This window comes from Mus pahari, chromosome 13 (genome assembly GCF_900095145.1).
Source record: "Mus pahari chromosome 13, PAHARI_EIJ_v1.1, whole genome shotgun sequence".
NCBI lineage: Eukaryota > Metazoa > Chordata > Mammalia > Rodentia > Muridae > Mus > Mus pahari.
This window is the reverse complement of record NC_034602.1, coordinates 61,331,869-61,358,362: the sequence shown is the minus strand read 5'-3', so window position 1 is coordinate 61,358,362 and position 26,494 is coordinate 61,331,869. Positions and strand designations below refer to the sequence as shown.

The 26,494-nt window shown below is 34.2% G+C and overlaps 1 protein-coding gene across 2 annotated transcripts in view; it reads left to right on the top strand.

Moving 5' to 3' along the window:
* The window catches only part of Gabrg1 (gamma-aminobutyric acid type A receptor gamma1 subunit), a 76,630-nt gene that overhangs the window by 30,994 nt on the left and 19,142 nt on the right, over positions 1-26,494 (top strand). For both annotated transcript variants that reach the window (XM_021210631.2, XM_029545421.1), the window contains exons 3-7: positions 7,962-8,029; positions 19,171-19,391; positions 20,928-21,010; positions 23,519-23,656; positions 24,443-24,595. In XM_021210631.2, coding sequence (XP_021066290.1) covers positions 7,962-8,029; positions 19,171-19,391; positions 20,928-21,010; positions 23,519-23,656; positions 24,443-24,595 — 663 coding nt within the window. The remainder of the gene's footprint in view (positions 1-7,961; positions 8,030-19,170; positions 19,392-20,927; positions 21,011-23,518; positions 23,657-24,442; positions 24,596-26,494) is intronic.

The following is a 26,494-nucleotide window of genomic DNA, read 5'->3' as shown; positions in this document are numbered from 1 at the left end:
GTCTTGCTATGTCTGCGATCTCACAGAAGTCAGTATTTTCAATTAGTTTTCATTTGGGTCCAATCCCTTATCATATTTCTGCATTATTAAAGTTACATTTTTATCCTTTAATCAATAGTCTTTCTTGTCATTTGTGGTATTTTGAGTTATTCTTGGTGTGGGTAGATTTTGCTCACACCATTTATAAGTGGGAAGCTTTTTCTGTTGACTTGATCTTACATGTACATGCAGAAGCAAATCCCGGTGACACCCTTCTCTCCTGAGTTTCCCCTTCGTGGCTTACTTTGCCTCTGGCATCCTCAGCCTTTCTAGTTTGAAGAGTGTGATGGCAGTTCAATGCTTTGCTCCTGGAAGCTTATTTGATTTTAAGCTGTCTTTCTGTGATGGGTTCTTTAATTGTTGTTTAATATTTCAAAAAATAGTTTTAATAATATATACCCCCAAATCATTCTGTTTACTTAGTTTTTCCACAAACACCTGATAGTCTTAAAGAGTCTGTTTTTCAGTTTTTAATACTAAGCAGATTCATTCATTATTTGTTGAGTTCACATGATTCCATTGCTATTCCTATTCCACTGCAATGATTTCTTTGTGGATTCAATTATCAATAAGTACCTCACACTTGCTTACCTTGTATTTATCATGTATTTGACTCTCCTTGTAATCTATTACTAAATCTCTTTATAATTTATTACTAAATTTCCAAAGTATTCACTATTGGTTATCCTGTGATCCCATCATACACAAGCAACAGGCTTTCGCCTCTCTTTTGTTAAGGACAGGGACTGTGCCTCACTCAGGCTTACCATCTGAATTTCTGATTCAAAGTGATTAGTGTTCTTTCTAGGATTCTTGCTTGAATACAGGCAGCCACTCTGAGTATTTACCTTTGAGGTCTCTATGGCTTACTGCTTATAAGTATTTTGTCCCAAGTTGCATTATTTTGACTTTAAATCGGTTTTGAAATAATCTTTTTGTCTAATTATTTTTTGATTTGTAGATACTTTAGCTCAGCTTTAATCCATCAATGTCCTCATGTGGCTATGTATACAGCATTAATGACTCAGTGGTCATGATGTCGATGTTTCTTTTGTGTTGGATGAGGATTGAATGACATTCGGATTATTGGATTCTGTTCCTTTGTAGAAACATATAATTCTCCTTTTGCTATTTTTCTCTTTCGCCATTCAATTTATAAAGCATGTTTCTATTTTCACTTTTGACATTGTGCTCTGCCCAGAAACACCTCGTTTTGAAGAATGTTCTTTTATAACACACTTAGTCATAGATTTCTTTCTTCTTACTATTTGTTCTAGTCTCAAAACATGTTCTTAACTACCTTCAGATTGATGACACACAAGTTCACTTTAATGGGATTTTCATATCATTCTGAAGCTTGATTCGGACTGCCTTCTTTCACAAACCATATTTTATTCTGTTAACAGAAGAAAGGTTGTGCACAGAGTGAGAAGATGTTTGAGGTATTTCTAAGAGAATCTGTTCTCAGTGCTTTCTCCCCTACTTCTTTCCTCTTTCTCTGTCTTTTTCTGATTCTCTCTAGCCCCAGAAAACCATGTTGGAATTTGAGCAGAGATGCTTTCTTTATTCTCTGCACTACTTCATTTCCCATTTTGTTGGAAATGTTGGAACTTTGGACAGAGTTATATACATTTCTTTCAGTACTACTTTGGCCACTCAGTTTGTTCTTCTTTAATTTCTTCTTGGGAATATAGGAAAATAAGTGAATATTGCCTAATTTTAATAGTTGAGAAGTGTTTTAGACTATTTTTATCACTGACTTTATTTTTACTGAGCAATAGTGATTTCAGTTGTCTGGGCCTAAGCTTTGTAGTAAGAACCTACTTCCTTGGTTGCATAGAAATACCTGGAGAAACTGAAAATTTTCTACATTTTCATAAAACTTAGAACCTTTTAATATTTAGTTTGTCAGTATAATACGTAAAACTTTGAGATACCAGATGCCTCAGGACTCTTCATGCAGGATGCCCAACTCCACTCTGTGTTATTTTCTTGTTGCAGATAAATGCTGGCTACCTCACAGCATTTACTCATATTTTTCTCTAACTTGGTGAGATAGTACAAGCTGCTTGATATACCAGAAGTTTTCGTTTTTGAAAGATGTGCAATCACAATTCAATATCTTTAATAATACAGGAATTCTTCAGTAATTCCTATGAGATCACTTAAGGCGCTTACTGTCTTCACATTGCTTTCATTTTAAAACACTTGTTTCCCAGATTTTTCCCCATCTTTGCAGTATTATCCAATATATCCAAAGTATTTCAGAATTTCCATATACAAGTATATGAGGTTATCACATATATTTGGGTGGATTCCTTAGAAGATCGCTCTCCCTCAAACACTAAATGCTAAAGATCTGACCTTGCAGGGGTGGTCCTAAGAATGTCATTAATGAGATACCAGTAGCTAAAGGCAGTAACATGTATCTTTATAGATCCAAATGTTTCATAATAATCTCTAAAACAATCACCAACTCTTGGGGAAACCATGGACAACTATCTTCCACAAAATCTAAAAATTGTATTAAATCCTTTTCCTTAACTTTAGCTCCTCATGTTTTGAGTGACTCTTTTGAGTCCTATCACATAAAGTGACTGCTTTGACATGCTCACCCCATGTCTTACCATATTTCTCCTAAGATCTGTGCTGCTTGATATTTTCCTCACAGACTGTCTCACAGTGGGTTAGTCTGTGGAGTCCTGACCGAACAGAAGTCGCTCTCTGGTGCTTCTCAACATGAGCGAGTAGACCTACCCTACAAGGATGAGCAGCATTCTCTCCTCTTCTAGCCCCTGGGGTCCCTGCTTGGGCACCAGTTTGTCCTGGCCCGCAGGACAGTTGAACAGGGTCTGAGGAACCGCCTGTGGAGAGAATGAGGGGCGAGAAACACACGGAGGACAGCAAGTCTGATTGATCAAGCTGTCAAATTTTATCATTCCCAGTCAGGCTTTATGCCCACAGAAGCAGGGTATGGGGAGGGGGATGGTGCAGAGTCGCTTTGTTTCTGGGAGAATGCACCTGTTCTCCAAAACGGTATATTGGCTAACAATACGAACTAACCAGTACCCGCTGAGCTCCTGTCTCTAGCTGCATATGTAGCAGAAGATGGCCTAATCGGCCATCATTGGGAAGAGAGGCCCCTTGGTCTTGCAAACTTTATATGACCCAGCACAGGGGAAGGCCAGGGCCAAGAAGTGGGAGTGGGTGGGTAGGGGAGCATGGGCAGGAGTGGGGTATAGGGAACTTTTGGGATAGCATTTGAAATTTAAATAAAGAAAATAATAATAAATACATTTTAAAAAAGAAAAGAAAAAGAAAGTTCAGCAGGAGAAACAGAACAAAGTGGGTTGCTAGGTACCAGTCCACAAGATCTGTAGCTATTTGTTCTTAACTGAGGATAGTACTTTCCCATAGAGGCCTCAACTTTTTCTCACAAAAATCTCAACTAGGCTAATACTTTTCCACTAAGGCTAAGAATTTATAAGTAACCACTTATGGCTGACAAGGAGTTAACATTCAAACAGGGTCACTCCCAACATAGTTGTTTTTATTTTTATTTCATTTATATCCTATATATCCATCAGAACTACAGTGATACCACTAATATATTGATTATGCAGGTCCCATTTCCAATTATTTTGATAATGTGTTTACAGGCTAAGGATTCAGTGAAATTATATATATATATATATATATATATATATTTGTCTCTATTTTTGAATTTACCAAATTCATATAAATGAATAAAACTGAAAAAAAATATCTCAAAAATTAAGGTCCTTGACTCATTTTAGTGAGTGGGCAAAATCCTGTTAAACAAACCAGAGTTAGACATTTCAAAATAAGTTGAATAATAGCTCCCCTAGTTATTCAATATGGGTAAAATTGTTACACAGAGAAGTAATTTTCAGATATTTAATTCCATAAAGAAATTTGAAGAAAACTTCATAAAACTCTGACCATGGTTTGGTAACTGAAATTTAAATTTAGTTAGGAATATGATAATATAAAAACTGTCATTGTGAAAAATCCTTACACAATGTGGCTCTTTGGATGGAAATGGGTTTGCACCATTTGCAAACAATAATACATTTGGTTTCCTGAAGTTATTTCATAAACATAGCTTTCATAAACATATTTTTTTAAAAAATATATTGTTATATAAAATGTCTCAATTAATTATATGGTTCAATTGCTTTAAAGACTATTTTCTGACAATAAAAAGTCTGTAAACCTATCTTTATGTATTATAGGTTTGACTTAAACAAACTGCCTTAATAAACTATAGTGGGTAAACAGATACATATAGATTAAAGCACAATTATTATAAAATAAAATAATGCTCAAATCAACATTATTAAAAAGATTGATATTCTGCTGAAAAACTCTGAGAGGGAATTGGAAAATGTTTCCTGGAATGCATGATCAGAACCCTCTGTGGAGAAAAGACATCCCGAAGTCCCATTTTTAAATACAATCTATTTTTTCTTTCTCTTATGTAGATGGTCAAGTTAACTTAAACCTCTATTCATTTGTATCTTTACACCTTCTGGGATTCATCATACCATCTCTATGTATTTTTACAGAAGTACATTTAGTCCAAATGTGAGCCTAACATGTACATGCCAAAATTGAAGGTATAAAGTCTATGAAGCTCTAATCCTGTGCAGAGAACTCTAGGCAACTGAGGGAAGCTTGGAGCAGGGAGATGATCATTCACAGGAAAAGCACTCAAAGTGGTTTTCGAGCGCCAAACTATCATCCTTGAAAACATACATGCAAGCGATATTATCCTGAGTTAATCTGAAACATTTTCTGCAATTTTCATATCCATATCTCCTCATCTTGTTTAGAGCTACAATTTAAAAGACCTTAACTAATTACCAGTCAGCTATTGTTATATTGTTAGAAAATATGCATATCATGATTGTTAAAGAAATATATTTCACCACTGAAAACAAATAGGAAAATGTGAAAATTGTCCATATTCTACAAACATGGAGTCTGTTTTCTCATTTTAGTAATGTTTTCATTTTGGTATCTTTCCCCCTTTTTTGGTCTTATGAGGACACAATTCTAAAAAATATATTGCATATTCCTTATACAAACTTAGTTTCCTTAAAGTAAGGCACGGAATATCTATACCAACAGCAAATATTTTGTGTTGCACTGGTGATGATCCACTGTGGGAACTTCAGTGGCTTTGCTTTTTGATATTGGTCAGCAATTCTCCCAGTAAATGAATGTCATGTAGCCTGTGCACTAACACCAGAGTTAATATTTGACTAACATATACAGTTTCATCTTATAATTAGTTCAGAAATATTGATATCATAGAGTCAGGGTAAATGATTAATATGTAGAAGTTTCTACATTTTAGTATGATAAACATGTCTTGCAAAATAAATACCCTGTAGTCATTTGTTTTTACTGTCGGCAGTAAATGCAGAAACCAAATGTTTGTTGATTTATGAGTATAAATGAAAAGTATGATTATGAAAGAGTTGTGTGTTTAGATCACTTGTAATTGCTTAGAAAATGCAATAAATATACTTACAAATTCATCTGAGGAACCTCTTATATTGTTAATTGGCTTCATAAAAATTATCCTTTAAATCCTAGCTGTAATTAGCTTAATTATCTATTTATTGCCACCAGCAAATAGTTAGCAGAAATAAATGACAATTAAAGGCACTAAGCTGTCATCAGGCTCATATAGATTGCAAACCTCTAAATCATGTGACCTATTTATATTTAAAACAGCCACATGAAGCTAGCAATTTAAATTACCTTTTCTTATGTTAGTCTGGGCACTTAACTTTCTTTTAAGCTACTTCACAATGATTTATTTATATTTCGGGTTACGTAAATAGATATAATAGTCAATAGTTCTTGTCGCAGGGAACACATAAACAAATCTATATAGGGAATGAGTGATTCCCCACCTGCATATGCTAATCAATGGCATGTCTTTGTGAGCACTGTATTGCAAAATTACCTATGAATTTCTACTGAAATTTTGTAGCTTGAAGGCTTTGTTAGATAGACCAACAACAGCCTGTGAACAACAGCCAGAAAAACATTGAAACTGACAGATTTGCCACTGTGCAAAAGAGAAAGAGAATCCAGTGAAGATTAACACAACCCTTGAACATGAGTAATGTAGATCAGGTTAGAAAAGGGAAAATATATAAGTGGTACAATGGTAGAAGTATGAACTGGACAACATGGTTCCAGACATGCTGTGATTACAGATACACTTTTAACTACAAGGCCACTTTTCTTCTCACTCATTTCCTATATCAAGTTCTCTGGAAGACATGATAAGTGGTCTTCTTGCAACTTTTTTAAAAAATTATTATTTTATTTATTTGCATCCCAAATGTTGTTCCCCCTTGGCCAGGTCCCCCAAACTCATAATTCTTTATCTCATCCCTTCTCCTCTTTGCCTCAGAGATGGTCTCCCTCCTTCATCCTCCTTCTCTAGGGCATCAAGTCTCTACAGAATTATGTACATACTCCCCCACTGAGGCTAGACAAGCAGTCCTCTGGTACACATGAGAGGGGAGCCACAGACCAGCCTGTATATTCTCTTTGGCTTGTGGCTTAGTCTCTGGGAGTTCCCAGGGATCCAGGTTAGTTGACTGTTGGCCTTTTTATGTGGTTTCCATCCCCTTCAGCTCCTTCAGTGCTTCCCCTAACTCTTCCATAGGGGACCCGACCTCAGTTCAATGGTTGGCTGTAAGTATCTGCATTTGTCTCTTGAAACTTCTATCCTCTCATGTCTTCTTTGTGAATATGTTTTGTCTTTTCTCCACTAGAATCCAATGAAACAAAACAAAACGGTTCTTTGTATGTTTTATTATGGAGATGCCAAGTAGAGTTAAAGAAACTATGTAAAAATATTTTTCATGGCAGAAAAACGATTGTCAAATATTTTTGTAAATCTAATTACAAGGAGGTTTAATAGACATAAATGACTTCTGTCACCATCAGATACAAGACTTCGGTAGATAAGATTTAATTATAAATGGCATCACTTTATAACATTTTAAATTGCAGACCATTGATGTATATTTTGATAGAATATGCAAAATCAGATATAGTCCCTGAAGACTACCTGAGAAAACCCTAATGGCAACACACAAAGTAAAATAGATAAGGAAACATCTCTATAGTGATCAGTAAAAGAGTATCAATAACATCAGGGAACACTCTTACCAAAACAGAGAGTAAGGAATGAATGAATGTTAAGATCCTCATGTGAGTCAGGTCTGGAAGCAGCTTCTTACATTACCTCCTTCAACATGGATGCTACTTTGGCACTGTGTGCCAAAAGTCACTATAATTAGTAGACACTTATTCTATACCATCTCAACTCTGTATTTAGTGACTTCACATTGTCTCTTTAAATTAGACATCCTAGATTTAATAATCACTTTGAAAACAGCAAAAGTTGGAAGTCAATGCCGTTCCCTTACTCTATGAGAGCAAGATTACTATATACTCACTAACAAAAGATTCATTAAATTTAAATATATACATATATGATTTATATAAAAATAGAAATATATATTATCTACATATAAAAATGTAGTCTAACCCTAAAGGCCTAGAACTAAACCAGAAAAAAAATACTGGTAAAAATTTTATTGAATATAAAGTTGTAATTTTGATGAACAAATTTTTGGTGAACAATACTTAGATGTCTGTAATATTTTAGATTGTACTCATGAAATATTAACTCTGATTTATATTCATAGTGAAATTATTTTCAGACTTTGTAACAGGTTTTTGTTGCTACATTTCATAATGAGTATATTATTATTGAAATAAATAAATAATATGATGCAAAATTAAATTTAAGGTTTCTCTCAATTCTTGATATCATGAACCATTCATTCTGTGCTACTTTGCAGTGAGACCCACAGTAATTGAAACTGATGTTTATGTAAACAGCATTGGACCTGTGGATCCCATAAACATGGTAAGAGCTGTGACAATACCGGGTTCATGAATGTATGCCTCATAGTAGAATGAGGAAATTTGTGAATTAAGGTGGTTGGTTGTGAAATAATTCTGTTTAAAGACAGAAATTGCTATTATCTTGGTTAGTTTGACAATTTGACAAAGAATAAGTTCATCTGGGTAGTGATAACCCCAGTCGAGAGAAAATGACTCTATCAGTTTGGTTCGAATGCAAGTTTTTGGGGAATTTTCTTAATCAATGATTGATGCGGGTAGTGTCACACCTGGGCAGGTACTTCTAGGTTGTATGAGAAAATAGAATTAGCTGGCTCTGGAGAGCAGCAGTCCTCTAAGGTCTCTGCTTCATTTCCTTTTTAAAAAGGTTTTGGCCTGCCTGAATTCTTGTGAAGGCTTTCCAAAATGATGGACTGTGTCAGTAATCCAATAAACACATTCATCCTCAAGGTTTTTTTTGGAGATGGTCTTTATCACAACTGTAGAAAGCAAACTAGGAGTATTCTGTATCAAATATAGCGAGTGGAGGTAAGGCACTTCTTTTGGAAGAACTAGTAACACCTTATTCCACTGGATTCAATTTCTAGTGCATAAATAATTATCACCCAATTTATTAAGAGTCAATCTCTGCTGAAATCTAGGGAGAGAAAAATGAGGAAGCCCAATGTGTAAAAAGACTAAAATTAATAAGGCTTGGTAGAAAAACCAACTAACAAAGAAGACAAAGTATATGCTAGCAATTTTATGATTAATGGTACTAAGAATAAGCATTTTAGCTAAGCAGTGGTGGTGCACACCTTTAATCGCAGCACTTGGGAAGCACAGTCAGGTTGGTATCTGAGTAAGAAGCAGCATTTTAATAACTTTTACTTCTTAAAAGGCTTTTATTTTAATAGCTTTTATTTATTAAAGAATAAAGATTCGTAACTTCTATGAAGCTACAAAACCCCATTCTACCTCACATACTCCTGTGTATACGTGACGGGGTCGGTAATGTACTGTATTATGTAGCTCCTCTAACACTGTCACCAGTGGTTAGTTTTCCAGCGTTTCTATAAGCAAATAGAGACTATTGTGAGAGAAATTCAATTCACAGTTGTAGAAGAGAGAAGTACAAATTCTTCATGGGCACAGTTCATGTCCATGTTCCCTTGGGATCCTAACAATGCTTCTGTATGCTGACCTATTCCTGGTGTCTCTTTCAGTATATTTTTAAATATTTGTCTTTATAAAATTATGTATATTCTTTTATGTGAATATAGTCTTCAGGCATGTCATGCTTAAAAAAATAAGTTTACATTTAAAAAGTGTATGTGCCTGTGTGCATGTGTGTGAGTGTGTGTGTGTCTGTGTGTGTTTGTCACTGTCTGTTGGTCTATCAATCTGTATGTCTTTGTGGATGTATACTCATAAGAGCAGGTACCTTGGAAGCCAGAAACTTCAGATGCTCCTAGAACTGGAATTATAAATGGTTGTGAGTTGTTGGTTTGGGGAACTAAACTTTGGTCCTGTGGATCAGCAGTATGTGCTCCTTAGCACTGAGTGACTTCTTGAACCCCATTTTCAGTATCTTAATGTTCGTTTTCAATTATATTTGAAATGAATAAGGATTGAGATTAAACGTTTTATTTGCCTGTAGTATTTTCCTTAACATTTCCTGTTTGTAAATGCAGTCACATTCCGAGCTACTGAACAAGTAGAATTCAATATGAATTTGAAGCATATACATCTCAATAAGAGAATCTCTAAATTTTTTTCTTATTTTTTTCCTTGAACAATTTATTCAGTATCACAGAAGGGAAATTGTGTCTTACGGTAGCCCTTAATTGCTTTTTATATACAGTACTTATTAGGGTTTGAACTCAGAACTCCAAACATGCTAGCCAAGTGCTGTACAAGTGACTTATATGCATAGCACATTATTACTCTGTACCAGGAAAACTATCATGCTATGTAACTTTTGCCTGTTTCCAGTCATCAGAGTCATACTATAGCATCCTTCATTTCTGTCTTTCTCCTGACTCAGCAGTTAAGCACATTGATTACCTCTCCAGCAGATGCATGTTTGATTCCTCACCTATGTGGAACCTCAAATCATCTTAACTCACATCCCAGGGTATCTGACACCCTCTTCTAGGGACGGCATACATGGAGTCCATGGACATATATGCCAGAAAAATACACACATTCATACATACATATATATGTATATGTATACAAATAATAAAATATAATGAAAAATTCACTTTCTGAATATACTGTTCTCGTGCCCAATACTAACTTTCACAGCTGCCTACCCTGATGAGTGTAATGACAGAATTTTGAGCATACCATAACTGATGTACTCGAAATCTTAAAGGAAGTGAGTATAAGCAGGCTGTTTTTAAATAAAATTTGAGATGACAATGCGGTTCCCCATTGGACTAGCCTAAAAGACGGTCTTATTTATGGGCCAATATGCAGGGAAAAGACAGGACTATAGTCAGATCTTCAACTTTTTTCTAGCCCTCTTTCTTCTTAAAAGGTAATTAAATGAAATTGCTATTGAATCTAATGACACTAAAATATGAGGGAAAGAAAAATAACCTCTATGGCACGGAACATAGAATTTATTGTAGAAAACAAACAAACAAAGAAAGCAGAAAACAAAACCAACCCAAAGCCCATAGTTACAGAAGGGACTAGCTAGAGCCTGTGTAGAAGATAATTTTAACTAAGGAATTCAGGACAAATAGAACTCACATTTCATGAAATGAACAGAATTGCTTTGCTGTGAGTATAGTCAAGCAAGGGTGCGTGAGCACAACTTACCAGATAAGAGCACAGCTTCAAATTTATCTCACTAATTGCCCATACAATTGCAGTGAGAGTAAATGTCTTCGTGCACTGTTATAACTGTTACATGGGACTGGTTTTCCTTTGATATAAAATGTGATCTTTCTTTTGAAAGTTGCCTATTAAGCAGTACATTATAAAACCTAAAACTTCACTTCACAATTATTTACAGATTTCTTTCCCGTGTTTCAGGATTGGATCACAAGTTTGAAATAAATTTTTATATTAACTACATGAATGTTTCAGCCAATTAATCAATTCTTTAATTTTTCTTTTGAGAATTTACATTGAAAATATTCGGGAATGCACTAATGAAGGCTGGAAAGAACTAAGTAATGTGAAGAAGCATTATAGTTTTGCTTACATTCTTATTAAAATGCATAAATATAGGCAGAGGAGCAGCTACCTCCAGATCTGAAGCAAGATAACATCAAAAGGGTTGCTATAATGGAAGTATTGTTCTTTCCTCCTCGTAAATTTACTGTCTTTGGGAAGTGGATATGGTTTTATTTGGCTGATCACATACAGCTCATGAGTACCTTCTGACTAATGGGTGAAACAACCAAAGGTTAAAGAATGCAGGAAGGGGGGCGACACTTGAAATCTAAATAAATAAAATAACCGGAAAAGAAAAATTCCTCCAGTGAAGACAAAAGAGAAGAAGCAACCAGAAAGGGTTTGTGCAGAGACTAGAGCAGGACATTAGCAGGCGTAACACCACCATCTCATTGAAAACTGCAAGCATGCACTGGATACGAGCCTAGTGGGAATCACCGGAAGTGAAAGACAGGAGAGAAGTAAACATTAAAATCCGGTCACAGGGTAGAACCCATTCCACAACTTTCAAACATAATCCCTCTTATTCCAGTTACCAGAGTGGCCTCTCTTGTAGTCACAGAACACAGTTTCTGAAACCCCATAGATCCTTCTTGATAGAATTTCCTTTTTATTTCTTTTCTTTTTTTTATTATATATTTTTTTATTTACATTTCAAATGTTATCGCCTTTCCCAGTTTCACCTCCAAAAACCCTCCCCTCGCCTCCCCCTGCTCACCAATTCACCCACTCCCATTTCTAACCGACTTTGGTAACAGAGGCAGGGCTGAGAACCAAAGATGCGGATATGAAGTGTGTAATTCAGAGATAATCTGGATAATCAGTGGGGTTATATTCCAAATAACAGACTGCCAGAGTGGGCTTCATGGCTAATGGTACAAACAGAATTGGGTCAAGTTGGTAAATAAAGTGAAATTATATTAGTCAATAAAGAACTATTTCGCAAACAACTTTTTTTTTTTATGTTAGTTTTAAAAGGAAAGGAAACTCAGAAGAATTTTAGAACAAATGTACATGTAGAGCTGCAAAGTCAGAAGCTCTGTTCAAAAGGAGATGGGAATAAAGGCTGGTTCTCTTCAAGTATGAGGAAGATACTTTGCTCTGTTTAGTTTTCATGAATTTAATGGAATAGAAAACTGTTAAAGCTGTGTGTGTGTGTGTGTGTGTGTGTGTGTGTGTGCACACGCATGTGTGTTTATCTGTGTGCTGGGAATAAATAATGTGTCTGTATTATCTTATGAATCAGAATAGCAGATAAAATCTCTATGTTGATTCCCCAATGCTATTTTCTCTTCTCTTCTTCTCAGCTACTTCTACATTTAAGAAAGGGGGGGGACCCCATGAGATGTAGCTTTTACACATCAAAGAAAATATTCCCTTTTCTTTTACTATATTAACAGGAAATGTTTTTATGCCAAGTGCATTAACTTGAGAAATTATGAACAGGAAAAAATGGCACAGGAATAAAGCTTTGTTTCTTTTCTTAACAGATTAAGTAGTCTGCATGTGCTGTGAAGTGGAGAGAAAATAATTTGGGTATTTGGGAATTGGGGAAGAGTTGTTATGTTTGAAGAAACCCACCTGCAGTTTTGACTTTTAAGTTTATTCCCTTGGTTTTTATGATCATTAAAATCTTGCCACCATAGTTTAATTTCCTTCCTTATGCACCAGACATTATATTTTGTCACTAATTACTCAAAAAGTGAATTTAACGACAAATCACATTTTAGAACAATAGGGAACATTTTTGATATAATACTAGCAGAGAAAAAAATCAGTTATATATATATATATATATATATGTGGTATTTTTTCTCTCTTGGCCTCTATGATCTAGTACACTCACTTGCCATGGATTTACTTATTACATCAAAAATATTAATGTTCAGGTATGCAAAATTCAAAATAAAATTTATCTTGCCTTAGATAAAACATTTTTTGTTGTTTTATAAACTTCACTTTGTATTTAGTCTTGAGGTGCCTGAACTCATGATGTTTGTGTATGTGTGTACATGCAGCAAGGCATGCAAATAGTGGTCAGAGATCAACATTGTGGTAGTAGTTTCTTTTTCCACCTATGACTTGGCTTCTGAGGATCAGACTCAGGTTATACAATTGAAGGACTTATACATGATGAACCATCACACTGGTCCAATTTTTTTTATTAGGGTTTGTTATATTTATTGTTACTTAGCTGATGAAAATTCGTGCATTCACTTTGCAGCTTGTAATATCGAGGTCCTTTCTGTGAGAGATGCAAAAGAGAAATTAGAAAAGATGCCACATTTTTTAGCAAATATTTGGGTTATTTTATTATTCTATCATTTATTTATTTCACTATTTTAGCAAGTAGTTATTTTTCAGTAAATAGAAGAGTAAATAGATAACAAGATCAATGTAGGAAATATCTATCAATTTAAGCTGTTAAGGGTGAGCCCAGTGCCCTTTTCTAGAAAAGAATAGTTGATAGGAATAGTGTTTTCCTATATTGCAAGATAATGTGAGGCTGATGATATAGCTTAATAATGAAATCAACAGTAATTCTTTTAGGGAGAGATAAATAGTGTGAAGGAGAGATGAAAGAATAAATAAAAGATGGAAAGATATAAGTGGGGAAGGGAGAGAGGTAGAGAGGGAATGAAGGGACAGGAAGAAAGGAGAGAGGAATCAAGGCAGAAAGGAAGGGAATAAAAGGGTACAGAGCTAGCTGTTGTTGTCCTTGTGAACTTACAGTGGGCACAGTTGGGGTCCATTTTTTCTTAAATGTTGTAGGTTTTTATGCTGTTACTTCCTTGCATCACAATTAGGGTAAGAAAAATCGGGAGAGCATGAAAAGACTGAGCTTGAAAAATGTAGAATAACTATTTTGCAAAAAATTATAGATTCTAGAAAGAAATGAGAATGCTTTGAGGAAAATTATATTTAGTCATCTGTGCAATAAAATACTTAAATGTGTACAAGAATAACTGGTATCTTACAAATGATATTTCACCCACTCAAATCTGATTCCTCATGGCTTTCCAGATCTCGTTTTCTGGGAATTTCTTTGAATACTACATGTCTTCAAGGTTAGTCAATTTTTTCTAGAATTGATGATCATTTAGGTAAAACTCAACATGCAGTGAAAATACAATCATGATCCTATAAGTGTAAAGTTTTAGTATATTTTTCCATTCAATTGAGAAGTAATATCAAACAAAGCAGAATTAAAAATGAGGTGAGACAACATGAAAACAAATGTAAACACACTTAAAAAACATGACATAAAATTTTTCCTCCGAACAAAATGTCTCATTTACCTTGACTAGAAATAGAGAAGAGGATATTATTTGTTAGATAGCTTTCTTTCCAAAGCCAAAGAAAGCTAGCTATTCCAAGCATGGTGGTACCCTAAATTTCTATGTTATTTTGCCTTGGGTAAGATTGCTAGTAATTTGTCCAAAATACAATTCCAGACCTTTTTATTTTTTAAGGTTTATTTTAATGTCACTAACATATTAGAACCGTTTTTTAATCCAGCAAACTAGCTTCTGCAGTGGGGATAAGCCTCCCCAAGTGACATGAAAGCTTAAGAGAACAAGTTCCTCCAAAGGTAACTTGGCCTCCAGAATGCTAAGCTTAAGCATGGAGCTTCAGCATCCACTGCTCTTTGGCTGTCTGTCTGCTCTGCAGATTTTAGACTAGTCATACTTCCCAGGTCACATGAGCCAATTCTTCATGAAAAGCCTATCTACTCTCTTTGTCACCTGTCCATCTGAAGTATCTGCTCTTTCTCTGCAGAAACTGCTTAGCACAAATCCATGGAGACAGTTGTGTGCTGATCTGGGTGCTAAATGATTAGACATAGGAGCTAGTACTAGGTTCTCTGTTGTGCTCAAGTCTCCCTAAGGCTAGGGAAGTTCTTATTTTCTATACTATGGCAAGAGTTTGGCTGTGGTTGTGCTAAGTTGGATATTTTATTCTTTAAAATTACATGCAGACTATTATGAAACACACACCTGATAGTAAAAATGTCATTAAGCATCATATGAAAAATCAACAAATGAATTATTAGGATTTTATGTTCATTGCTCCAATTTTCATAGCATATGGATTTAGAGCCAGATTTCTACCTCAGAAAAATAGAGGATGTTATATTAAGTGGACAAAGCTTACACATGTAAAATATCGTGTGTATTTTGAAAAAAAAATAGGTATTATTGACATACACACACACACACACACACACACACACACACACACACACACACACAAAGCCCATTCCTTTGAATGAACTCTTTCATTTAGAGTCACATTACCAATTTATTAATCAAGGTGCAATGTACCTTCCTAACTCCACATGTACCTATATCACTAAGTCTATGTAAATTACTTCTAGCTAAAAATAATTTCTACCAGTTTTTACCATTTAGGTATACTTATTCTAACCTTTATTGATTTTTTGAGTGTTTATTAAGCTCATATTCATATCAAACAAATAGAGCAAAATATATAAACCATCGAAAGTTGTTTGTTGAACAGGTTAACAAATTAATATTTATGATACTGTAATATTTGCAAACTACATTCACAGAAACAACGCCAGAGTTGAAAAGTTCGAAACTGGATTCAGTACTCATGAGAATTTCTTGAATATCTCTCATTTTATGATTCTATGACCTCCATATTCTCACTGGAATATTTTTAGAAAAATATCATGTTTTTATTTAATATGATATTTTCATGTCTTCTGCTTTTGCGATAGTTGAGTGAAATACAATTGGTTCTGTGAAGTGTTACCACTAATACTCCTATAATATGGGTTCACTACACAACTCTCTCCCTGTCTGTATCTTTATTTTAGCTTAGAGATGACTAGGTAGTTTAAGAAAATATTAACATGAAGGTATACAGACAAGATCAGGATAAATCAAACAGTACAATAAAGTTATAACTATATTAATAGCCAGGGAGATCATGCATTTTATATGAATATTTTTCCTTTCTGAAAACAAACAAAAAAGAAACATGCCTCCTGCCCCACCTGCAAACTGAGTTATCCAAAAAGTAGCTACATTATACAACTTTGGTTTCTGTACTAATATTCTCTTATGATTTTGTCTTGATCCCTTACAAATCAGAGTAGCACATTTTTCTCATTTATTCATTTTCTTGGTTAAATTTCAAGGAGACAGTTAAGTATACAAGGCATGGCAGATCTCAAGAATTAAATGTACTGTTCCTTATCTAAAATGTTTCTGCTAGAAGCTATTGTACTTGTTCTGAGTCAATAGAAACTCCTTTTCAGATTTTTTCTTATTTTTATGCAGATGATTGTAACCTTTAAATAGGAACATAAAGTACAAGAACATAGCTTGATCATTTTCTGGAAATTGCTCTAATATGAATGAGTAAACAAAAGTGGATTTTTTGATTACATATAAAATGGCACACAGACTTCAATAACCTTCTTATCTCAGTAAGACATTTATTAAGGATTAGCAGTTTAAAAGGACTTAGAGGATAAGGGCTTTGTGCAGGACAAGTTATCAAGAAATAGGCTCTGCATCTCTTTCTTTTGACCACAGATTAGTTTTGAGTAGAAACATTTCTCTTTTCTTTAATATTTTCTATTTAAGGAATTTGACCTCTTTAAAACTGTAGCCCCTCCAACAGTGATGAACATATTTAGAATTACCTATAATGAAACAAAATTCCATGCTGAGCCTATGGCCATGCAGGTAGAAAGCCCTGGGTTAATATATTCCTTGAAGTTGCTGAATGGCATTTGTGTTGTTTCAACATTTCTATTTCTGGGAAAATCATTCTCAAATGCCACTTTTGATGATATCTTAGGAATCTGGAATTTAAGTACGCCTAAAAATCATGATGCTCTCTCTATGTACTAGCCACATTTTTTACTTGGTTTCATATGAATTAATCCAAATGTGTGGGGCAAAATGGACTTGGCCTGGGCTAGCTGCCTTGAGAGGTATTCATCATTGGTTCTTCAGGGTATAGTCCATGGCTCCTGGGGCACAAATTGCCTTCCAGTTCCTGAGGTACCAATGCATTCTCTCAGATAGTGAAATGTTCAGACTGCTTTGTTTTTCTCTGTATGTTTCCTTACTAGTCAAGGAGGCATGGAAGCTCAACAGGAAAATTGGTCATAGATATTAATCTTGTGTATCCAGTGTAGCTTACAAACTTCATGTATCCTGGCAATTACAACTGTATTTATCCTGACAATTGACTTTTTATTTCATTTCTGATAAAGCTATAAAAGGCCTGATTGCTCTTAATAAAGTTGTTGTAGCCTCTGTTTTGCTGGGGACCCTGCAAGTGGTCTTATTTAATTTTGTTCCAATAAGTAAGTATAAGCGAATTCATGAATGTATGACTTGAATCTGCTAAATAGCATTGGCCACATCTCTTTCCAGGGTGTACAGAGCTTTCACTCTGTTTATATTTGCTGTTACAACACAACTTTCCATCATTGGCAAAGTTAGTGTTGGGCTTCAAAGAATTAATCATTTCAGTAAATGAAGAGGAAATATAGATAATCCTCATTGATATCAAATATCTATTAAGAACATTGGCCCTGACTAGTAGGTGAGAAAGGGGTTAATTATAATAACCTTTTATTTTAATGATCATGATCATTTTTACACAACTTGAGGAGCAGTCAGTCCAGTGATAGTGTATTGAGTAGATTTGTTTTGCTAAAAATTCTGATGATATTCAGTGAGAGGATTAAGAATCTCTATCGTGTTTGTGGTGAAATGAAGTTTCCCCTCTTAATTTATCTCTAGATTCCAGTACTCAAATGATAAATATTCTTCCTGCAATCTAGGAATTTATCCAACTTCCCTATTGATAAGATGGGTCCCAGACTGTTTACTCATTAGTCTCCCTGGCTTAAAAATAGATATTAAATATTCATTAACCAAACTCACAGTCATACTTCCATTTCTCATGGTAAATATTTCTTTTCAGGCAAATTGACCAATTGCAAATATCATGTCAAGAACGAGGACGCAGTCTTCCTTTTTACTACCCAACTTGATACTTCCTATTTTAAAACTGCTTTTACTTCATTTAACATCAACATTTTGCACACATACAAGCCAATGTCCACACAGAGACATATGTTTACAGTTCCTTTTCTCTATCATTTACTATTGTTCTTTCCTTAATTTTTATGGAAAATATTTAACACTCATAAGATGGCAGAAATTTGTCAGGTGTCGAAAGTGGGTGATGTCTGATCTATACTTGCGCGGCCACATTTCTCTCTCTTGGTAGTTACTTCCTGTCAGCAGAGCTTTGCAACCCAGGTCTCATTAGAACTGTAACAGGAATTTAATATTCAGCCTTGTAAAGGACCATTGGAAACTATTAACTCTGACGTGGGGGAAAGTTCTTTATCTTTCTTCATTTGAGTTTTTGAGAAATAATTGTTGTGGTATATATTTCACAAGATGTTAGAAAGTTCTGATAACAGGATAGCATATGGAACCATTGATGTGATGTTTCAAATGTTATAATTGCTTAGTAGTCAATAAGGCATAACACTATTGAACTCAAATAATGGAAATCAAATTTTCAGACTAAGGATATTATGAGTGACTTTTGGTAGATTAGTGGATATTGGCCTCTCGATTTTGGACATGTTTATGGAATGCATGATGTAAATACAACCAAATTTAACACTGTTAACAATAATTATTAACTGCTAAAACTGAAGATTATGGAACTAAAAAAATTATGAGAGATTAATACCACAAAATATATCTGTAATTACTGGATTTCACTTTATGTGAGTCACTTGAAATCATTTTAAAGGAGGTTTAAAGTACCAGAATTATTTCTTCAAATAGACAGAATCTAAATGCTATACAATTATAGGAAATTTGTATTATAAAATGCAAACTTCTCAGGAAAGCAGCTGAAATGATAACATTATTAATCTATTACTATTGTTTAATCTTATAGGAGTATACAATAGACATAATTTTTGCCCAAACCTGGTTTGACAGCCGTTTAAAATTCAATAGCACCATGAAAGTGCTTATGCTTAACAGCAACATGGTGGGGAAAATTTGGATTCCTGACACCTTCTTCAGGAACTCAAGAAAATCTGATGCACACTGGATAACCACACCTAATCGTCTGCTGCGGATTTGGAGTGATGGAAGGGTTCTCTATACTCTACGGTAATATTCATTGTATCCTACGTTAAGTTGTCAGCTACCAAGCAGGCCTTCTTCATACCAGCCGAGCAGGACACAGGGACTCCTTTCGTTGGCTAAAATCTAAAATGGGGAACTGTTTTGGTGGCACATTTTCATAAGCAGAGTTGCTCTTACCCGAAAGGTTTGGGGAAAGTCATTGGTCTTTCTACTTGGAAGTGGAAAAGGTTTCAGCTAGTATTTTAGTATTCATTCATTTATTTATTTGATGTTTTAAGGACTTTTCATTTTTTTATGTATATTACTTTTGTTTGCATTTTATTGAGGCAGAGTTTCTTTGTGTAGGCTTGGCTGCCCTAGGACCAATGAAATAGATCAGGCTGCCTTTGAACTCATAGAGATCCGCCTACGTTTGACTCCTCGGTGCTGAGATTAATGGTGTGCATCAGCACTGCCCAGTCTTGCTTACATATGCCCCACATTTCCCACATTCATGCCTGGTAGAAGCCAAAAGAAGCACGTGGATCCCCTAGAACTAGATGTATAGATGGGTATGAGCCACTATGTGGAAAATGGGAACCCAAATAGGAGCTCTGCAAGATCAGTGAGTCTGCTTAGCTGCTGAGTCTTCTCTCCAGCCTTGGCTTATATTGCTGAATGTGTAATGAAAGTTAGTCATTTTTTTCCCCTTGGAATTTAATAGTATTCTGATTTTTAGCACTGTGGTAAACCATGACCATGAAACAATTGATGTGTGAGTTCAAATCTACTCAATATTTTCCCACCAATATATGTGGTTATTAAAAAACATTGATTTTTACTGTTTTGCTTTTACTTCTGAGATTATAATATAGTTACATTTCTCTCTTTTGTGTTCTCCCTCCAAACCCTCCCATCACATGCATGCACATATAAGTATGTGTATACATGGTATGTGTATATTCATGTAAATATGTATTCCTAAATATGACTTTCTCAGTTCATGTAGAGTGTTATTTTCATGTGTCTTTTAAGGCTGACCCGTTGGCACTGGAGAGACCCTTCCTTGGGAAGTCCCCTGGGGAAGTCCCCTGGAAAGAACAATGGATGTCCCCTTCCCAGGGAAGACCTCCTCTCTTGCTCCCAACATTTCTCATTTCTCATTGCCTGCATTGTTTTGAGGCTATGTTCCTTGATGTTGTCTTTGAAGACTATCATGCAAAATATAGCGAAAAACTTCATACATAGCCTTGTATAATGCATTACTTTCATATTCCTATAAATATATATTTACATATATGCATTCATGAAGTTCCAGAAGGTATTTTAACATAAATGTGGAGCTTGAAACATGTAGAGTACTAGAACAAATACTTAATTTGCTTAAGAAAAACTGTTTGAATTTCATACCCAATAGTGAATAATGTAGTATTTATCCTTAAACTTTAAGGTAAGCTTACTATTCTATTATACCACAGTCCATAACAGGAGTTCCAAATGCTGTTTTAAAGCATAAGTGTTTTTTTTTTATGATGATGTAAAGTATTTCCTTTTATGTAATGTCTTTTTCCATATAAATAGATTAACAATTAATGCAGAGTGCTACCTTCAACTTCATAATTTTCCTATGGATGAACATTCCTGTCCACTGGAATTTTCAAGCTGTAAGTAAAAACATTGATAATTTTGTGAAATTTAGCTTCTGTATACTTTATGGATATACAAAATTAAATAAAAACTGGTATTATAAGTATGATGAATATTCTTCAAATTTTTAGTAAAATAAGAATTAAGAGCACAGTTTTTGATTGATTTTAAATGAAAAATTGAAAAAATGTGTTGTGAATATATATGTGTATATATATATATATATACATACATATATAAATATAAGTAATTTTAAAATTTTTCAGCTTTATTTCTCTATCTTTAACTTTTTTCCCTATGATTTTATTGAAAATAGATTTTAACAAAGAATAGAGTTGTTATACATGTGATATATTCTGCTTGCAATTTCCTCTCTCCCAATCCCTCCAAAATGCCATCTACCACCCTTCCCATTTGAATCCACACCCGTTCTGTTTCTCTGTAGAAAGCAAACATGTACTGAAGAATAACAAAACAAGATCAAACAAACTAAACAAACCAACCTACAGAGAAAAGAAAAAGAACAGAAAAGCAAACAAACCAAAAACATTCCTTATCCTTACCTTGGCTAGTCAAAGGCCCTATGAGTCTTGCTTGGCATTCAAATGTTTCTATACAACCAGAAATTTAAAAAAATTGTTTTAATTATAATAATCTTCCTGATGCAACACTTAACGTTATTACATTGTCTTTTAAACTATGTTTAAAATGGATTGAGTGAAAAATGTTTACCATGTGAATAGCAAATATCACAGAAGGCTGTAATAAGCTGGAAAAGCCAAGATACACACAAATTATTTAATTAAGGAAAAATGGGTGAAATGTAGTTGGATGTTTAGATTTCAATAACTTGAAAATAAAAACCAAACTCCTCTTTTCTCATGGTGTGATAATTATAATGGTTTATTGAAATATTAATTACATTAAATAATTATTTATATATTTATACACATATATGCTAACTAAAAATACATAATAATTAAGTCTTAGGAATATGTGGTTATTTTGAGAGTACCATAGTTTATATTTTTAGGTTATTAAGGTTCTTTCTCTTTTTACAAATCATGAATTTTTTAAGAGTCTCAGCTACTCCCTACTGGAATGTTAGGTATCTATTCTCATGTATTACCCAACTTTGTTTTTTCATTTACCTGTTAAATCCTTTGGAATTCAGTATTAATTTCTTGAAATATATTAATAAGTTTGTCAAACTACAACATAATTCTATACTAATCATCTAAGATCTCAGTTCTTTGCTTTCCAAACTTTATCTCAGGGCAATAAAATTCAATTTTCAGACAAGATATGATGACTCATGTCATCATTTATAGCTTAATATTGATGGTATGACAATCATTGTTCTCTCTTAAAGTTTCAGTTCTTAACTCTGGGTATGATATTCACTTGACTTTGACTGGTATTCCTTGGGAATAATACATCTTGTATGGTCAATTTGATGTCAATGGCACAAAACTCATTAGTTATAATCAAAGTTCTTCAGGTTGATCCACAAGTCCAGGAGGGAAATTCAAATTTTCACTTCTGGTACTTTACAATGAGATATAGAAGATTCTAATTATAGCTTAAGAGTAAGTCAATATCATAATTCTGTGTTTGTTCATGCCCATGACACTGTATAAATATACTGTATGCTTTCTGTACCTATAATGAATGCCAGCAAGCAACACACAATGTGATAAAAGAGAGACAAATTTAAAAAAAATGAAATACTAACCACTGTTAAGTAGGTCTTCAAAGACGACTTATTTTATTGATTTAATAATTGAATATCCTGCAAAATAATGTATTTATTTGATAATTTTTAGAGTGATTAGTACATATTGATTATGTAATATGAATATCAAGTAGAAATTAAAAAATTTCTTTTTTCTACAATATTTTCAGGAGTTATAAATGATTAAAAAGATAAAAACATGTTAGCCACAAGAATTTATATAAGAATTTATAACCAGAAAGGTAGACTTGCAATCAACTTAGATTTGAGGATATTTTAAAAATATGTCAATTTCAGGTGTGTGTTTGACAGTATTTCAGCAATAAGGTCTAGTAGAAAATAGAAATTACCAGGCTACAGTGATGTCAACTTATGCTTCTAGTACATGAGATTCTGATGTGCTTTTCAAGTTCCAGACCAATGATGTGGGAGAAACTCCCAAACTAATGGTGCTAAAAGAAATCAAATCATACCTGTAATTATCATAACTGCTACACACACAAAGCCACGCACACACACACACACACACACACACACACANACTGCTACACACACAAAGCCACGCACACACACACACACACACACACACACACACAGAGAGAGAGAGAGAGAGAGAGAGAGAGAGAGAGAGAGAGAGATTTCAAGCAGCACCTTCTATATTTGACGAACCTTGTAACACTAAATGAGGGAAGAATTTTCAGTCACCATTGTTTGGATGGTGTTGCTATTGCAATGGTATCTTGTTTGAATTTTGCTATGCTCATGTATTTTGTTACAATTTTCTCTCCAGATGGATACCCTAAAAATGAAATTGAGTACAAGTGGAAAAAGCCCTCTGTGGAAGTAGCCGATCCTAAGTACTGGAGATTATATCAGTTTGCATTTGTAGGGTTACGAAATTCTACTGAAATTTCTCACACAATCTCTGGTAAGAAGGAAATATAGCTGTCTCCTAAGATGCTCTGCCAAAGTATGACAAATACAGAAGTGGGTGCTCACACCCAACCATTGGACTGAGCACAGGGTCCCCAAAGGAGGAGCTAGAGAAAGGACCCAAGGAGCTGAAGGGGTTTGCAGCTCCATAGGAGGAACAATAATATGAAACAACCAGTACTCTCAGAGCTCCCAGGGACTAAACCACCAACTAAAGAATACACATGGTGGGACTCATGGCTCCAGCTGCATATGTAGCAGAGGATGGTCTTGTAAGACATCAGTGGGAGGAGAGGCCCTTGATCCTATGAAGGCTCGATGCCCCAGTGTAGTGGAATTCCAGTGTCAGGAAGAGGGAGTGGATGGGTTGGTAAACAGGGGTAGGGGGTGAGATGTGGATTTTCAGAGGGGAAACCAGGGAAGGAGATAACATTTGAAATGTAAATAAAGAAAATATCTAATTAAAAAAGAAAAAAAAGAAAAAAAGAAAAAGCCCGAATCAGTTGTAACTTACTGCTCCTGGATTAATGCTCTGAATCATATATTTCAAGATGGAATTTTATTCTAAGGTATATTTGATGTCCATTTACTAAAGCTCAAAGTCTGATGCAAATCATTTGATTTTTATTGGCCATTATAAAAGAATAAATCTGAACTACTAACTGAAAATAAAAGTCAAATGGATAGTGTTGGCAGGAGAGGTCAATGTTACTAAGGTTTATAAAGTAGAATCTACATTTTATATAATTTACTCACTTTAGAACATATTTATTTTTTACAGGAGATTATATTATCATGACTATTTTTTTTGACCTGAGCAGAAGGATGGGCTATTTCACGATTCAGACATACATTCCGTGTATTCTAACAGTGGTTCTTTCTTGGGTGTCTTTTTGGATCAATAAAGACGCAGTACCTGCTAGAACATCCTTGGGTAAGGCTATGCTACTACATCATAAGAACTTAAAAATTAATACATAAAACTTTATTGATGCAAATGTTAGAAATATCCCCTAGACTACAATGAGGTAATAATAAATAGAAAAGCTTAGTATTATACCAGATTGAAAGGACTTTAAAAAAGGAAAAACAAAAAACAAAACAGAAAACCCTACAGTAAGAACTTTGAATTAGAAAACTCATGTATTTCCTGTAAACAGGATATAAATGTATATGAAAATTAACATATAAAAAGCAGAGAGGGAAAATATCTAAATTTCATTATATCAATATTTTAATTGCTTTATAATAAAAATTGGGTTGTTTTAGCAGAATCACATAAATGTCAACATTAGCTTACTAGTGAATCCTGCAATCACAAATCAATACTCAGCTGTTCCAAGAGACAGATATCTGGAAAGAACATGACACTTCCTGGCTTCTGTAACAGTGATTCATTACTCTTAGTGTTTCCTGTACAATAATTAAAGGAGTACTTGCTATTCATACTTTCACAAAATAGATTATTCTCTCTGTGTAAGAGTGTGTTGTAGTGAACCTGCTATGTAGAAAAATAAGTGATGTACCTTATATATGATTATAAAGGAGAAAGAATCTATTGTCCTTGTGGTGATATACAAGGAAAACTTATTAAACAATTTATTCATTTACAACACGAAGATTGAAATTCAATACAATTGTAATGGTGTCCAAATTATAAAGTTAAGTTGTTTTTATTTTCTGTGGTAAATAGGTTTTCCTATAATTTCTATGAGAGCTGTTAAACAAATTCATCTAATAAACATAGTAAAATGCAAATCCCATAAATATGTCAGTAATGGAACCTGTAGATTCACATATCAGAAAACAATTAAAGGAGACTTATCAAAGGTGAAGACAAAGTGAGGGAAAATGTATATATCTAAATTTTATTTACATTAATTATTTAAAAATATTTTATGGTCCTAGTTAAATTACTTAAGGAACAATTTGTATGATAATAAAACAATAACTTAGTTACTGGGTATGTTGATAGTTCTGATCTATAGGTATGTGAAAAAGTGATTAAGACATTGTTCTTAATATCACATAGCAAAATAGATAAAAGTCAGAAGTTGAACCTAACTTTGCTTATATTTACTGAAATCTACCACATGTGTATCATTTTTATATCTAACGCTAATTATCCATGAAAGAAAAATGATGTGCATGTCAGAGAATTATTACAGAATGGTTCAGTAGGCACATGAGAGAAAATGGTCCCTGCTGCTTGCCCCAAACTAAAGATGTTTCTGTAGCCCTTTCTGCTGATGCTTTCTAAATTAAAGATCTTGCAATTCTGTTCATATTTACAACACAACTTATTTAGCATTATGCTTAGTACGTTTAAGACAGTTAAACATTCCACTTGTAGATCTATAATTGGTGGAATAAAGAATAAGAATAAGGTTGGTGGGAGCTGGAAAGGTTACTCGGTGTTTAAGAGCTCGTGGTGGTCTTGCAGAAGACCCAGGATTGATTACCAGTATCTTTGTAATGACTCACAACCATCTGTAACTAGAGTTTCAGGAAATCTGATCCTGTCTTGTGGAGTCTTCTTCCAATATATCTATGTGGTTTACATACAAACATACAAGCAAAACAGGCATACACAGAAGTGCTTAGGTAACTATGTTTGTAGATGAATGAGGATGACTTTGTTTTAGACACAAAGGATATAGATAGAGGTTCTTCTCATGTATGTGTCCCAAGACTAACAGAGAGCTCTCAGAGAGAAGATTGATATGTAAAAGTGAGAGAGGAAATGAGTCCAAAGACTGACCAAAGGAAGGGCTTGGCTCTGACATGTATTACGATCATACATACTGAGTTCTTGGAAATTAAAAAAAAAAAA